Source organism: Colletotrichum higginsianum, chromosome 6 (genome assembly GCF_001672515.1).
Source record: "Colletotrichum higginsianum IMI 349063 chromosome 6, whole genome shotgun sequence".
Taxonomy (NCBI): Eukaryota; Fungi; Ascomycota; class Sordariomycetes; order Glomerellales; family Glomerellaceae; genus Colletotrichum; species Colletotrichum higginsianum.
The window spans coordinates 158,700-175,306 of record NC_030959.1 but is presented as its reverse complement, the minus strand read 5'-3'; the positions used below and the strand labels follow the sequence as shown (position 1 = coordinate 175,306).

Sequence of the window (16,607 nt, the reverse complement as noted above, 5' to 3'; positions counted from 1 at the left end):
GCCTCGAAGCCAGGGGTTTCGAAGGTGGTGCCGTCCACTAGGTACTCGCTGCAAGGCACGGATTGAGGAGGTAGTATCCTAGAGAAAATGGAACACGCGCAAGCAAAGCCGAAGAGAGAGAGAGCTGCATGCAGGCGGATACGATTTACGGAATCAGATATGCAAAGAATCCAGGCACCTACTGGCTGTCAGGGCCCAAGGGGTAATACAACGTGCCGCGCGCTTACCGCCCGCTCTCCCGCAGCTCCATATACAAGCTCCATGTTCGTACTCCCCTTTCACAAGGGGTCTTAAAGCCTACTGGTGTATCTGTACGATACGGGGGGGTCCGCAGACCTGCCTGATTCGGCATCGCCCGCCGGCACGATGGGACGACGTTATCGATCTGGGAAACTCATATCCGACAGTCTTTACGCGCTACGAAGGCAGTCTATCTCTAATCATCCTTCCCACCCGGACTTGTGAGAGATGATGTGAGTGTATTTCCGGCCACGGTCCGGCCCTTGATTGTACGAGGGGGGAGGGGGGTCAACGAGGTTTGGCAGAGGTGCGCACTCGAGGTCTGTCTCTGTCACAAGACGCCGGTTTTCGCCAGCCGGTTCCTGAGGTTCCTTGGCTCTTCTGCGACTGTGTGAACCTGACCGACTGAGCCCGTTCTAGAAGGTGGATAAACAAGATGTCACGCAAGCTGTGGCGCGGGAGGCTCGGTTCATACCGAAAATGCTACATGACGCTTCGATTTCTGCCTTCAAGCAATTGAAAAGACCCAGCCATCCCGTAGGGTTCCCGTGGTAATTTCCAAGCTTTGTTCGCCCACAAGCAGCAAGGAATGATGCCAGCTACCATGGAGGGAACAGCATACAGCCGGGTTGAAATACACAGCGAAGCATCATGCTTTTGGGCTGTGAATCAGTCACTCTCAATTCTAGGAGCCATTCTTTCTCTCTGAACTGTAGACAACAATGGCTGGACAGTCGTCAATGTGACGATCCGTTTCGTCACAACATCCTCGGTGATGGCCGACGTCAGTGTGATAACTTAAAATTTACCAAAATACCAGCATACATCATACACATGACTGAGAAAGAAAGAAAAAAGAAATAGAGAAAAAGTCGTGCTGCAACCTATGTAAATCCTTTTGGTTCAATGCTCGCTCGATCTGAGTTCAGAACCAACGCAACCGCCATGAAAACAGGACGGAGCCAACGCTGCACACCAACGAGAACGTCATGCCAGGTTCATTATCTACAGCTCCTTCAAGAAACTGCTGAGAAGCCCAACCAGCTCTTCGGCAGTCGTCTCGGAGACCTTTGTGGAGGCCCCGAAGACGCCAATATCCATACTGCCCGCATTTATCGAGGCTTCGATATCCAAAGCATCCTGTCGCTTTGTTAGCTTCGGATTCTCTTTTTGCAATTTTATTTACTTTTTTCCACACCAAAGAGAAAAGTATCAGACATGAAACCAGTCTTTACGTACCGGGAATGCATCAAGGACCGCGTTGTCCTTCAGCCAGCGTGCTGAGAACTTGTTTGTATCACCGCCGTTGTCAGGGCTCAGTACGGGGCTCTCGAACTCGTTTACATCGGAGACGGGCTCGAGCTTTGCATGTCCCCGCTTCAGCGTCCCGGTGCTCTCGTCGCCGAGGTGGAGGAAGTTGACGAAGCAGTCGATCTCGACGCCGGTCCAGTCCCGGACCTCCCAGAGCCCGACGGTCGAGTGCGAGGCAATGAGGTGCAAATCCTCCTGCACGCTCCTAGCGACTTGCAACAGGTCGGCGTCGGGGCCGAGCGAAACCCTCAGCGGCACCAGGTTGAGCGTCGGGTATGTGTCCTCCAAGTCCTCCGCGAGTGATCTGTTGGCGTAATAAATACCGAACACCACGTCCTTTGGTTCTGCTGATCCGGATAATCCGCTCGGGAGCTTCTGGAGCGTCTTGGCCGTCGCCGCGAAGAAGAGCGCGGGGAGGCCGACGCCGGCCTGAGAGCAGCTCGCCTGTAGACGGCGGACTTCCTGGACGGCGGAGCGTTTGAGGAACGACACTCGATCCGCTTGACCGATTCCGTCTGCGAGAATTTCCATCGGACCTGGCCGGGCGCCTGTCAAGTACTTGGTCCAGAACGCTCTGTTGCGCCCCTTGGTATCGTCGTCTTGAAGCGAGAAGAGGAAAGACTTCCACGCCTCCATCTTGAGCTGCGCCGGGGAAGACTGCGCCTCGGTTATGGAAAGCAGCTTCCCCAGGAGACTGGGGAGACTGAAGCCGTCGTAGAGCGAGTGATGGATGCTCAGCCGGAGTAGCCAAGTCTTGTCGCCTTCCGGTCTGGCATGTAGTCGAGCCTGCGGCCAGCATTTTTCGTCCTCTGCCAGATTCGCGTCTCCGTCGAACGAGATGCGCCGATGTTGTCCCTCGGCACCAGGCCGGACCACGACTTGCACGAACGGGATTGACTTCTCCCCGGTGGCGACGAGACAGGTCCTCAAGATCGGTTCTGCATCAACTAGAGCGGCCCATGCGACCTCGAGCTGACTCTTGCTGACGGGCACGTGGAGCCGGTAGAGGAAGTCCGGGTAGAAGACGCGCCCTTGGGTATTTTGCCATGCCGACATCATGTATACCTGCATCGGCAGCGGGGGCAGAACCTCGTCCACCTGTGACTCGGCGAGACCGGCATTGGTCAGGAGTGCGTTGATGTTAATTGAATCGGGGGGCCGGTAGGTGGAGTTTGTTGTCCAGGGGGACTTGAGCGTATCCCGGTTGTTGCTCGCGCTGACCTGGGCCTGTCGAGCCATCTCTTTGAGGGAGGCCGATGTCAGAAGTGCGCGAACCCCGAGATTGAGACCTTCTTTTCGGAGGAGCGCAGACACTTTGATGGCGCTGATGGAGTCCAGACCCAAGTTGTACAAGGTGTGGCTCTTGCTGATGGACTCAACCTCGACATTTGCTGCTTGAGAGAGCACACCTCGTATGATGCCCTCGGTCTTCGTCCATTCCATGTCTTCCGTCTCCGACTTTGACGCTGTTATGTCGGATTTGGAAGGCGAGAGCGTCGTCTTCCTGGTCTGGAACGGCGGGAGCTGGCAAATGGAGACCTCGTCGCCCTCGAACTGAAGCAGGTTGTCGTCCGGCGTCTCCAAGATGTACCGCAGCGCCCTGTCGAGCTGATGGAGCAGCTGGTGCGTCGTCTTCTCGGACACGAAAGCGTCTTGGCCCGCGATACGCCAAACGATGCTCTCAGAAGCGACCTCCAACTCGGCGCACACCGCAAACTCGGTCGCCGAGGAGCCCTGGACAGACTTCATGATGGAATCCTCGGACTGTTGCTCGGATTCGGGGTTCTTCTGGAGTATGAATAACGTGTTGAACAGACGGCCGCCCGCTCCCGAGACGCTCTGCGCTTTTCGCAGGGGGAAGTTCTGAAACTCGGTGATGTCTCCCATGGTCTCTTGCAGGTAGCGCAGGAACCCCGTCGTGGAACCGTGGAGGAAGCACCGCACCGCCACGGTGTTCATGGTCGGAAAAATCAGGGACTGGGACTGTTCAGAGTCACGGCCTGCGAGGACGACGCCGAAGCTGACCTCGAGGGTCCGCAGGTGAGTCGCTAGCGTCGAGGCCCAGCAGGCCTGTCCCAGGACCTGGAGGCTGACGGCGTGGCGTTTGCAGAACGCCGTTACCTGGTCTCGACTGACGCTCGAGACCGCCTCCGTTCTGTGAGTTGCGTCTCTTGATGGTTGGCTGGAGGATAGCCTCTTGGGAAGGAGGGACGGCTGGGTGTTGGCGAGGTACTGGGACCAGAACTTCCTTGACTGGTCGGTTGGCGTCTTGACGAGGCCCCTCAGGAATGGTTCGATGGGAGGCCGTTGGGCGAGTTGGCCTCGGTATGCGGCAGCAACGTCCTGGTGCAACAGAGCCAGAGACCAACCGTCGTAGAGAGCATGGGAGATGGACAACACGAGGAGTGGCTTGGCGTTGACCGAGACAATCGAGAGCTGGAGCAGACGGGCACTCCCGTTGGCACCTCTGGCCTTGGCCTTATGCGTGTCGATGATGCTTTGTACCTGGGCCAGGTCATTTGCTTGTCGCCTGGATATTTCGAGTGGGTTGCCTCTTAGGATGACTTGGGAAAAGGTCTGTTCCAGCTTCGGATCCTCAATCTGGACAAAGACTGTCCGCAAGATGGGCGAGCGCTGAACCACTTGCTGCCAAGCCTCTTCGAACTTGTCGATATCCAGGCCGTCGGCGAGCTCCAAAATGTCGTGGTTAAAGTACTGGTCAAAGTCAGACTGCAGCATGTCGGCTATCATGGACTCTTGGAGAGGTGTCGGCGGCAGGACGGCATCCGCGTCTTGGAGATCAAAGCCGGTGGCTTCGACGGCTTTGCGCATTCGTGACGTGAGCTCCTCGAAGCCGGACTGTTGATCCACGTCTGTTACCGACGGCTTCCTGCTGTTGAGGATCCCGGACATGGCGGCAATGGTTTGCGACCGCATGAGCTGCGACAAGGTAAGCTCGTAGCCGCCGTGCTTGAGCCGCGCAGACAGCTTGACGAGGTCGATACTGTCGAGGCCCAGCTCGAGAAGTGCCATGCCCTCGGTGATGCTCTCCTCGGAGGCGCCGGACAAGGCCGCAATCTCCTTTCTTATGGCCAGAGCCGTTGGCGTCCAGTCGAAATCAGAAGCGCCCAAGTCGAGATGATGGTCCCCTTTCAATATCACGTCCCCGTCAACAGACTCAGGCCGTGAGGTGAGGGGTGTCCGGGGCGACGCCGCCGTCGAGGCTTCCCGAGAAGGGTTTTCGGTCACGGGCAGTGAATGCGTGCTGCCGCTGGACGTGACATCGACCATGGCCTCGTCAATCTCCTCGAACAAAGAGCCCAGCGTGGCTTCGTCGGCCAGGTCCCTGTGCGCGACGATCTGCACGCGGAGTTGGCCGTCAGGGGTAGCCGATGCTTCGAAAGCCAAGGGGTAATCGGATACGCTGTAGTCATCCATGATGGACCACATCCCCGCTGGCTCGGCCGGGCTAGGAGACTCGATCTGGAAGACGAAGAGATTCTCAAAGATGGGGCGGCCTCTGGATTTCGTGCACCACTTCTGGATATTGCGCAGCGGCACATGTTGGAACTGCAGGACGGCGGTGTTGAACTCGTGACACTTCTGAATCAGGGACAGCCAAGTATCCCCCTCCTTGATGCCGGCGTAGAAGAGCAGCGTGTTGAACAGGGGTCCGATGGTGTTCTCGACCTGGTCCATGTCGATCGACCGGCCAGACACGATGACTCCGGTGGCAGCGTCAACGGGGAAGTGCTTCTTGAAGACCGAGGTCCAGAGCGCGAGGACCACGGACTGGAGGGTGACGTTGAGGGATCGTCGCAGGGTCTCGAGGTTCCGTGCCGAATACGTCTTTGTCTTGGCGATGACGGCCGTGGCATCACCGGCAAGGAGCCTGGGGAGGATGTCAAACGAACAGTCTCTCAGGTGCTCGACCCAGAACTGGCGGCTCGAGTCGTAGTTGGCCAGGGGACCGTGTGCGAGAGTATCAAGGAATGCCGGCGCCGTCTCATGCTCCTTGTGCAAGTATTCCGCAGAGACCCAACGGAGCATGGCTTCGAAGCTCGTGCCGTCGTAGAGGGCGTGGAAGATGTGGACGACAAGGACGGTCTCGTCGCCGATCTGCGCAACGATCAACTCCAGGGGGTTAGACACATTCGCGCTGTTCTTGTGTATCAATTCGGGGAGCGCGTTGGAAAGCTGGCGCTCAACCTCGACGGAGTCCTGGCCGCGAAGGTCTCTCCAGCAGAGCCCGGTGGTTCTAATGGCAACCTGAGCGAAGCCTGCCGGTGTCTGGATGAAGCTGGTGCGGAGAATGGCGTGCGACTGAACCAACCTCTCGCAGGCATCCTTGAGCTTCTCGATGGAGATCTCCGGTGCGAGTTTGAGTCGGAACGCGGTGAAGTACGCGCCCTCGTCTTGATCCGACATGAATCGAGAGAGCATTCCCTCCTGGAGGGGAGTGCATGGAGCGACGTACTCGACATCTCCATCGTTGGCAACACCGACTTCCTGTACGGCAAGAGATCGGTAGCGATGACCGAAAGCCTGGATGAGCTGGCGTGCTTCCTGGACCCCGTTGCCCTCTTTGGAGGATTTGCTCTGCTGCAGTGCCTCGGCCAGGTCTGCCAGAGCCGGGTTCCTCAGTATGACCTTGGGAGACGCGCCCATCAACCCGTTCTTTCTCAATAGCCTTGACAGTCTCAGTGAGGAAATCGAGTCTACTCCGAGGTCGAAGATGTTGCTCGATAGGGAAACGCCGGTGTCCTGGCCTAGGAACTCGTGCATGGTCGACAGGACCAGCTGGTGAGTCTCGCTGGTGGGTTCGGAGGACCTGGGCCTCGAAGACGGCGATAGCTGGACCAGCGTCTCGGGCGTGAGCGTGCGGAAGAGCTGGTTCAGCTGCTTGATGTCGGCCTTGTTGTTGGGAGAGAGGGGGATCCGGGGAACTTGGAAGATGTACGACGGCACCATGTATCCCGGTAGCGTTTCTCTGCAGGCCTTCTGGACGGACCGGACAAGAGATGCGGTGTTCTCTCCGTCGAGAACCCGCAACTCGTCTTTCGAGGCGGCGGCGGCCGAGTTGCAGCTGACAAAGGTGACCAGCAGGTCCTTGTCCAAGCTGCCGTGCTTCGTCACCAGAGTGGCGACGTCGCTGATCTCGGGGACCCGGGTGCGGATCGAGTGGTTGATCTCTCCAATCTCGAGACGCTGGCCTCTCAGCTTGACCTGGTCGTCGGCGCGGCCGAGGAAGTCGAAGCAGCCGTCGTGCAGCAGCCTGACAAGGTCGCCGGTGCGGTAGACACGCTCGCCCAGTCTCTCGAGAAGCGGGAACCGTTCGCGGGTCAACTCGGGTCGGTTGAGGTATCCCTTGCCAACCAGTTTCCCGGACACGCAGAGCTCGCCGACGGCTCCCTTCATCACGGGAATGTCGGTCCCTGGTTGCAGGACAAAGGAGCCCACGTTGTCGAACTGCCTGCCAATGTTGGAAGCGCGGCCGTTCTGCGGCACCCGCTGGTACATGGTCACGCCGATCGTCGCCTCGGTCGGGCCGTAGGCGTTGTAGATGACGCCGACCGGCCCCCAGACGTCTAGGATCTCCTGCTTCAGCGCCTCGCCGCCGGTGATGAAGACACCCCGCGAGAGGCTCGGCACCTCTGACGGGTCGAGGAGGCGCGCCAAGCTGGGCGTAAGATCCAGGTGAGTGATGTTGAGTCGACGAATCGTGCCGGCGAGGTCGTCGAGGATAAGGTCCCTGGGCGCGCCAACCAGCGGTATTCCCACCGACCAGCTCCAGTACTGCTCGAGGACAGATACGTCGAAGTGGAACGAGGCGAACTGCATCCATCGTGAAGTCTCATCCCAGTGGCCGGCAAACAGCCTCTGGAAAGCCTTCATGGCCTGCACTGCGTTCTCGTGGGTGATCTCGCATCCCTTTGGTGTTCCGGTCGTGCCGGAGGTGTACAGGCAGTACGAGTTGTCCTGTATGCTCAGAGACTCGGGGGAGTTAAACACCCGAGATGCGCCGTCGAGCAGTGTGTCATCTACACGGATGAGAGGCTGTTCGACGACGAAGTCGATGTCATCAGTGTTGGTCATGAGCGCCAACGCGCCCGAGTCCTTGAGGATGAATTCCTTTCTCGCTTTTGGGGCGGAGGGGTCGAGGGCCAAGAAGGCACATCCTGCTTTCAAGATGCCGAGAATCGAGAAGCACGCCTCCGGGCATTTGTCGAAGTGGATGGCGATAGTCTGGCCGACCTTGGCATGAGGCGCCAGAACGCTGGCAACTTGGTTTCCCCGCTCATTGAGCTCACGGAATGTCCATCGTCTCGACACTGGAGTCTCGCCGTTGAACCCGGTGACGAACTCCAAGGCGAGCCTGTCGGGAGAAGTCTGGGCTTTGGTCTCGACGAAGTTATGCAAGAACTGCTCCTCGGAGATGATCGTTGGCTCGAGGGGCGGCATGATGGAGAAGATGGATGGATGACTGGACCATAGATCCTCTGCACTTTCGTTTGGTTTCTGAGAGAGGTGTTGCAGCACGGCGTCGAACTGGTCCAACATGTGCGCTGCTTGAGGCTCGGGCAAGATATCGGTTCTGAAAGAGAGACGCAACTGGATATCTCCGCTGGAAAGTGGCTCCACCTCGATAGACACCGGATAGTCCAAGTTGCCCTCATCGCTCACAGTCTGCCATGGGAAGTTGATTGTGGTCGCATCATCCGGCATTCGCTGGTACACCAATAAGGTATCGAACACTCTGGTGTTCGGGTGTCCCAGCCACCGCTGGACCTGTGCTAGAGGAACGTTCTGATGCTTGAGAAGCTGGTTGTTGTAGCCGAGCAGTTGCTGGAGCAGTTCCGAGTTTGACGATCTGTTGTGCGCAATCACAGGAACCGTATTGATGCACGGGAAGACAGCGTCCTTGGTGTCCTCGCTCATACGACCGGAGAGGACGACACCAAAGACGACGTCTTCTTCGCCCAGATAAGCCGAGAGGACTCGTGTCCAGGCTGCTTCCAGAAGAGCCTGGATCGGAACACCAATGTTCTTCGCGTTATCTGACAGGACGGCCAACGTTGTGCCGCAGGCCTTGCTAGTTACAAGCAGCTCGGGGGACTCTTCAGTCAGGGGTGTCAAGGTCGGGAAGCGATTGACCACGACTTCCGCCGCCTTTTGTTTCCAAAAGTCTTGCGACTGCTGGGGGTTGACAGACGCTTGCAGAATCGGCAAGACTGCCGCCTCAACCGGAGGATGCTCCGACATGACGTTGCCCGAGAGACTCGAAGAGAGATCCCTCAGGAGCAACTGCAGAGAGTACGCGTCGTAAAGAGCGTGGTGCATGATGATGTGCATTGTGATAGATGGCCCACAGTCAAGAGCCAGGGCCCAAGGCGGCTGATCCAGAGAACGCAGGATCCTGTGGGCAGTGTCCAGTTTCCATTTCGAGACGTTGAATTGATCTGCGGAACTGTTGTGCGATGCGAGCGGTAGATGCGAATCGTGAGGCGAGTACTGCACCATCGCGAAGGAAGCATCTCTATGCTGTGTGGGCATAAAGCCGGTCCTCAGAATTTCATGATGTTTGAGTAGCGATTCCCATGCGCGTCGGACCTGATCCAGTGCAACGTCTTTGTTGAGGGAAAAAGACATATAGTTTAGGTAGTCTTTGCCCTCGGACTGGACAAAGTCGGCCAGCATAGCGCACTGCAACGGCGTGCACGGCAAAACTTTGTCGAACTCGCCCCAGGAAGAGCCCCTGACATCCTCCTTGAACCTGGCCAAGTCGTATCGTGACGCCGCCCGTGTTGGAGAGGTTCCGAGGCAGGTCGCCATCTTGGCGCAAGTCGGAAACTCAATAACGTTCAGGGCAGACAACTCTAGGCCGTTCTCTCGCATCATGGCCGCGAGTTGCACCGCGTTGATGCTGTCCAGACCAAGCTGGAAAATCGACGTGTTTCTGCCGATCTTGGATACAGGGACCCTTGAGAGCTCGGCCACAACGGAACGAATCCGGCTCTCGTCCTCGCTCCATTCCTCCTTGTCGGCTGATGTCTCCTCGTTCGACTCTTCGGCTTCATCGAGAGCAGTTTCGACAACCAGATTGTTCAAAACTTGTATGGTGTCCGATGTCAACTGCTGCCGGGTTGGAACACTCGATGCGGGATAAGCTGCAATGCGGGAGGCAATGTCGAGGAATACTTCTAGAATTCCGGCAACGGCATCTTTTGTCAGGGATTGGCTACATTCGTCGTCAGCTGGGGGGGTACCACTGTTTCCATCTTTTCAGACAGCGAATTACCTATTGGAGTGAAGAGTGACTCTCACTGAGTCGTTGGAAGTATCGGGAGTCAGTTCACAGACCAGAGGCACCTGAGAGTTGCAGATCAGCCTGATGGGTTCTACGCGAGGGTTGCGAGTGCTACAACTTACATCCATCGTTCCATTATCTTCAACCAACTCCCAAACAGCGGGAAGACGTCCTGCCCTTGGCTGCTGCAGGAGAAGAAGGGAGTCAAAGAGTTGCTTGCCGTTCTTGGAGACTTGGTTCTGGACGGAACGCAGGGGCGTGAACTGATGTTCCAAGAGCCTAGGGTTGAGCTTGTGGAACTTCTTGAGCAAGGCCAGAATTTGTGTTGATGGGGATATCTCAGTCCGGACGGGCAACGTATTGAAACAGGGCGCAACTAATCGGTCGATGCCGTCGATCGACAAGGCCCTGCCACTCATGACGTTGCCGAAGCAGATGTCTGCCTTGCCATACACAATAGTCAAAAAGACTGACCAAGCCGTCTGAAAGAAGGAAAGAGTCGAGACTCCCACTGTCTTGCAGATACTTTGAAGCTGTGTGAGTGAGACCTCGAGTGGCTTGGTCACAATCCGCGTCGACTCCTTGTAAAAAGATGCCGGATGCTTGCTAGAGAGTTTGTGCTGCGCGGGCTTGAAGTCGTCGAATTGGTTCTTCCAAAAGTCGCTTGCTCCGTCAGGCGAGTTAATGACTTCCAAAAGAACCGGCACATAGTCAACTGGGGGATCGAGGCTCTTCCCGGTTGCGAGCTGTTCGACCTCGGCCAGTAGTGCCTCCATCGCCACGCCGTCGTACATGGCATGATGGCAGGCAAAGCAAAGGAAGACGCCCTCTCCGGTCTTGAGCACTGCGAGTGAAACTGGTGGAATGTTCGAGTCCAACGCCCTTGGAACCCTTTGCGCGTGCCGTCCGGATGCTTCATGCAAACTGCTTGCTTCCACCACGCTCCATGGCATCGGACAATCGTCAAGGACCACCTGGACGACGGCACGTTTGGCGTCTCGAGTCGAGATGAAGCATGTTCTGAGAATACCATGTCGGCGGTGCATATGGTGCCAGTACCCCTTCATGTCTGCTTCGGGAACGTGCAGCTTGAAGATCATCTGGTTGGAGTAGGAGGGGCTCGTCGTCGAGGACAGCATAGCCTCCTGGAGCGGCGTGCAAGGGAGAACCGCCGAGACCGTCTTTCCCTGCGTTGCAAAGCTTGTCTTGACCTCGTCGACGAAGCTCTGTGGGAACAAAGTTGCCGAGTCGATGACGTTATTGGAGGTAGCCTCAGATGCCGCAGACTGCAATTCCTGGGCCAAACGAGCAACGCATCCGGCCCGGAGGATGGCTGATACAGGTAAACTGTGCTTGAAGGCGCTCCTTAGTTCTCTTGCCACAGAGATGGCGGATATGGAATCTAAGCCGACGGCAGCGAATGGCTGCCATCGATTGATATCCTCCACCGGAACGTTGAGAACCTTAGAAAGGGTTTCGCGGATCCTCTTTTCGTCGCCAGACCAGGAGTCCGAGTCCGAGTCTTTTTGCAAAGAGCCCGCAGTCCGGTCAAGGTAAGCCCGGTCAAAGTCACGAAAGGATGACTGTAGCGTGGTTCTGTCGACTTTGCCGCTCGAAGTAAGTGGAACAGAGCTGATGGGGACCAAATAACTAGGCACCATGTACACAGGCAAGCGAGACCGGAGGAGACCAAAGAGGGTATCGTTCGCTTCGGATACTTTGTCGTCCACCGGCAGAGTCTTATATCTGTCGACCTTTGTGCAGCCGGCGGGAACGTAGAAGACGGCCAGTTGGGAAGCGGGCGAGTTGGCGCGGCTAACGATAACAACCGCGCTCGACGTCGCCAGACCTGATGTGGTGAGAATGCTGCCGATCTCGCCGGTGTCGATCCGCTGTCCTCGCAGCTTCAGCTGGTCGTCCATCCGACCGAGCACCATGAGGGAGCCATCGGGAAGCATCCGGCCCATGTCGCCTGAGCGATATATCCTGCCGAACTCTGGGTGGTCGAGGAACTTTGCGTTGGTGACGTCGGGCATGCCCAGGTAGCCTGCTGCCACTTGGTCGCCACCAAAGCAGAGCTCGCCAACGCAACCGATAGGAACAACCTCGGTAGTCGAAGAGCCGAGAACGAACGTTGAGGTATTCTCGAATGAGAACCCGAGATGATCGATGAAGTCTCCAGGCCTCATCTTCTTGACGGTGCAAATATTTGTTGTCTCGGCCGGTCCATAACCTGCATTGCCGGTCAGAGGGTGATGACTAAATTCATGCGGTGGCATCAGAAACATACCTTGGAACAAACAGCCCGTCCATTTTTCAGCCACTGCGGCGGTCATGGGCTCACCTGCAGTGACGAGAAATTCAACAGTGGGAACATTACGAGGATCGACCAGGGACGCCACCGTCGGCGTCATGCTGAGGTGAGTGCACCCCAGGAACCGGATGGCGCGCTCCAGGTCTTCGAAAAGGGTATCATTGGTGCCGGAGCACAAACACGCGCCGACCTTCCAAGTAAAGAAAATTTCGAAAACAGAAACGTCAAACGCTTGCGAACACGCCTGGAGAAAACGAGAACGGTTGCCGTGGTGGGGGTATATCCTGGACAAGACGTCGAGGTTGCTCACGATGTTCTGCTGGGTCACGACGACGCCCTTTGGTGTACCCGTCGTTCCGGAAGTATAGATAACATACGCCGGGCGAGACGGTTCTGCAGTTAGACGCAGATCGTCGTCCGCGAGGTCGGACATGTCGAGCGATCGGGTGTCTACAAACTTACAACTGGAGACGTCTTCCAGGTTCGTGTAGACTTCTACATCAGCCACGCATAGCTTGACCCCAGCCTGCGTCAGAATGACTTTGGTTCTTTCGGCCGGCGTGGTAGGTAGCAGAGGCAAGTATGCGCAGCCGGCCTTGAGAATCCCGAGCATCGCCGCATATAGGCTGATAGATTTCTCCATGATCAAACCCACGATATCCCCCTCCCTGGCGCCTTGCCCCCGAAGGAAACGAGCAATTCTGTTGGATACAGAGTTGAGCTCACCGAAGGAGATTGTCTCTACCGCATCGTGTTGAAGAGACTTGGCGAAGCTTATGGCTGAGACATGGGGCGTGAGACTTGCCGACTGCTCAAAGGTTGCCGCCAAATCGGGAACGGCCGAAAGAGTCGAAGGCTTGGAGTTGAATACCGAGGTCAGTTTCCGAGGTAATGATTTTTCAACGGCGTCTATGCGGCTTTCCGGCTGGCGAATGAGGTGCAGGACTGCTGACTCCAGTTGCTCGGCCAGAATCGAGACGTGCTCAGCGGAAATCGCACTTGTATGGTAGGTGAGCCGGCAGGTCGGCCCCTTTTGAGACGGCTCGATCTCAACGAGAAGACTGGTTTCCAAAAAGTCTCTATGTGAAACCTCTTTCACTTGGCCTTGGCCCGGTTCCTGGCTGTAGAGAGACTCTTGATACACCAAAAGCACATCAAAGAGTGCGTCTCCGGGATTCACTCCTGCGATTTTCTTGATGTCGGACAGCGGCAAGATGCCGTGTTGTAGTATTTGGCGATTTGTCGAATGGATACTGCGCACCAAGTCAGAAAGCGCTGTGAAGCCGGCCAAGTTGACTCTGAGGGGTGTTGTCGTGATGCACGGGCCGAGAACACGCTCGACGCCTGTGACGGGAATCGTTCTGCCTGATGAGACCGATCCGATAACGACATCCTGCTGTCCTTGCAAGCCGGCCCAAAGCCAGAGAAGCGCTGCTTGGAAGAAGACTTGCGGGTGGCAGTTCAGCCGCGAGGTTGCCTCATCGAGAGCACTCTGCGGGATATCTAGCCTCCTGGTGACAGTTTGAGCCTGAGGAGTCTCAACGGGGCGTCCCAAGAGACGAGGTAGGTTATGACGTTGCCAACCAAGCAGGTGATCGGCCCAGAAGCTTCGTGCCTCGTCCATACAGGTGTTGACGGCGGGATCGGCATAGAACTTGGCGACATCCCGAAATTGAGGTCGTGGTCCTGGCGGTCGTCCGGTGGACAAGAGGGAAAAGTCATGGACCAACATGTCAACAGACCACCCGTCATATAGAGCGTGATGGATTTTTAACAGGAGCACCGGTCCACTCCCTAGCTTGCCGTTGCAGATCTGGGCTCTGAACGGATGCAAAAATTCCTCGTCGGATGTCAAGCTGAAGTCGTGATCGAACTCATCTACGATGTGAACGATGGTTTGGGGCAGCTGGTTGAACACGACTTGTGCGAAACCTAGACTGAGCGATACGAATCCTGACCGCAAGATCTCGTTGTTCTCTGCCATAAGGTGCGTCCATCTTTCGATATCCTGAATCGTGGAATCAACAGGGAACTCGAGCTCGACCCAGTTACAGTACGCTTGGGGGTTCGCAGATGTCTCGGCAAGCATCGAGCTCTGCAGTGGCGTGCACCGGTGAACGCGTTCGATCTCGTCCGACAATGGTAAGAGGTCTGCCCGCCACTCCAAAACCTGATCGAGGTGTATCTCGGATGGATCTACGTCATGGTCCCGAGAACCTTCTTCGCGGACCTTGAATGCTGAGGCCATTCGGAGTCGCGTGCACAAGGCAAGAAAAGTCCTGGATCCGAGAATATCCGTCGCCGACACTTGGAACCCTTCGTCTCGTAACGCCGAGGCAAGTCTGATGGCTTTGAGAGAATCAACACCTGCAGAGGCGAGTTGCGTTAACGACGAAACGCGGCTCCCCAGAGCCTTGGACACAACCCCCAACACCTTCTGCTCTATTTCGTCGGCTGGCTCTGTACGAGTCGTATTCTGAGGCTCCGTTGCTGTCTCGTACTCGCCCCTGAGCTGCTTTCGGTCCACTTTGCCCGAGGGCAGCCTCGGAAAATTCGTCTTGACAACCACATCGCCCGGCACCATGAAAGACGGGAGCCAAGTCCGGCAGGTGTTGAGGATTTTTTCCGCCTGGTCCTCCGGGGTTGACGCGTCGTCGACGGCACAGAATAGGACTAGAATCCCGCCGAGGACCATGGCCACAGCACTGTGACACCCTTCAGTTCGCATTGCTGCCTGCTCGACTTCGCCTAGTTCGATCCTCTGGCCACGGAGCTTGACCTGCCCGTCGGATATCCTCCCAAGACACTCCAGGGTCCCATCTGGGTTCATGATGGCCTTGTCCCCTGTACGGTAAACGCGTCCGTAGGTGGTGTCGATGAATGCTGCGTTTGTCTGTGTTGGCCTATTGAGATACCCGCTGGCTAGTTGGTGCCCTCCGACAACGAGCTCGCCGGGTTCGCCGAGGGGGAGTATTCTAAACTCGTACGCACTCCCCTCTTCGGGTATTGAGGCTACAAAACAAGAGACCGAGTCCAGGGGAAATCCGATGTTTGAAACTGCGCAGTCTCCAGGATAACTTGGTCGGAGTGTACTACTTGGAGTTAGTCCATTTCTCCACCCAGAAAGATGATCAAAAACGTACCAATGAATCGCAGCTTCTGTTGGGCCATACATGCCCCATAAGATGCTCCCCGACTCTCCAGTGCCGCCAAACTCGCGGATGACGGGCTCCGTCAACATTTCGCCGATAGTCAGGAGCAACTTGAGGCAAGGGGCGTTCTTCCGTGACCGAAGGAGACTACCGGCGACAGTAGGAGTCAACTCGCAGGCGTCAACCTGCAACATCCGTATGACGGCTGGCAAGTCGTTGAGCATACGCCCACGATCGCAGGTGACCAGCGTAGACCCGCGGAAAAGAGGGAAGAATATCTCGAACACGGACACGTCGAACGTCGGTGAGGCGAACTGGAGGAAGCGCCTGAACGAGGGGATATGCCGGTTGTGCGCAAGGAGGCTCTGCGCTGCTGCATCATGGGAGACACCGACGCCTTTGGGTGTGCCCGTTGACCCGGATGTGTACATGACATAGGCTAGATCGTGAGGCTTGGAATCACGGACTGGACCGGAGTGTGGTGACGTTGGCTCCTCGACGTCATCTTGGTCCACAATCAAAATGATCCTGTCTGGCTCATCCTGTGGGATCTTTGAGACCAGGTCCCGGCTCACAACAACAATCTTCGCCGACACGTCTTGGAGGATGAATCTCACTCTCTCGGGAGGCGCGTCTAGATGCAAGGGACAGAAAGCCCCGCCGGCTTTGAGGATGGCCAGGATGGCGATATAAAGATGCGGACACTGGGGGACGAGAAGCGGAACGACGAAATGCTCCAGCGTCGACGCCTTCCCCAGGGAGCGGGAGATGCGGCTGGCCAGGCTATCAACCGCGCGGTGTAGTTGTGAATACGACAGTAAGAACTCTTCTCCATGGTTGTCCAAGTGATGAATGGCAGGTAGCGCACTGTCCGACGTACGTTGCACGAGCTCTTGAAGAAGGCGAGGACCTGGAACCCTCTCGGGATGGGGATTCAAAACTGATAGCTCGAGGTCCAGCTTGGATTCAGGCTTAAACTTGGGGTCAATGTCGGTCATGTTGGCAACGTCGTCGTCGAGCAGACAGAGGCTATGATTTTCCAAGCAAGCAAGTGGATGAGGTAGTTTTCAAACGAGAGCTCTGTGGCAGCTATGGAAAGTGGTTCGACGCGCAAAGCTCTCTGTCTATCCGTGTCAGTACGGCGCATTACCAAACGGACTCACGTATTAGTCGGGGCCCTCTTTCCAACGGCAAGCTGTATGCTGTATGTACCACGGGTAATGCAGCAGGGCACAGATCAGAATGGACCTGCATCAAAGAGGTCGGAGAGACGAGGGCGCGG

The 16,607-nt window shown here is 56.7% G+C and overlaps 1 protein-coding gene across 1 annotated transcript; it reads right to left on the bottom strand.

Moving 5' to 3' along the window:
• Window positions 1–1,245: 1,245 nt before the first annotated feature.
• On the bottom strand, window positions 1,246–16,323 carry CH63R_08460 (Non-ribosomal peptide synthetase; the record flags this gene model as incomplete). Its single annotated transcript, XM_018303434.1, has 5 exons — window positions 1,246–1,380; window positions 1,480–9,790; window positions 9,851–9,921; window positions 9,982–15,265; window positions 15,317–16,323. 5 exons carry the CDS (start codon window positions 16,321–16,323, stop codon window positions 1,246–1,248), a joined length of 14,808 nt encoding a protein of 4,935 aa, XP_018155457.1.
• Window positions 16,324–16,607: the final 284 nt, after the last annotated feature.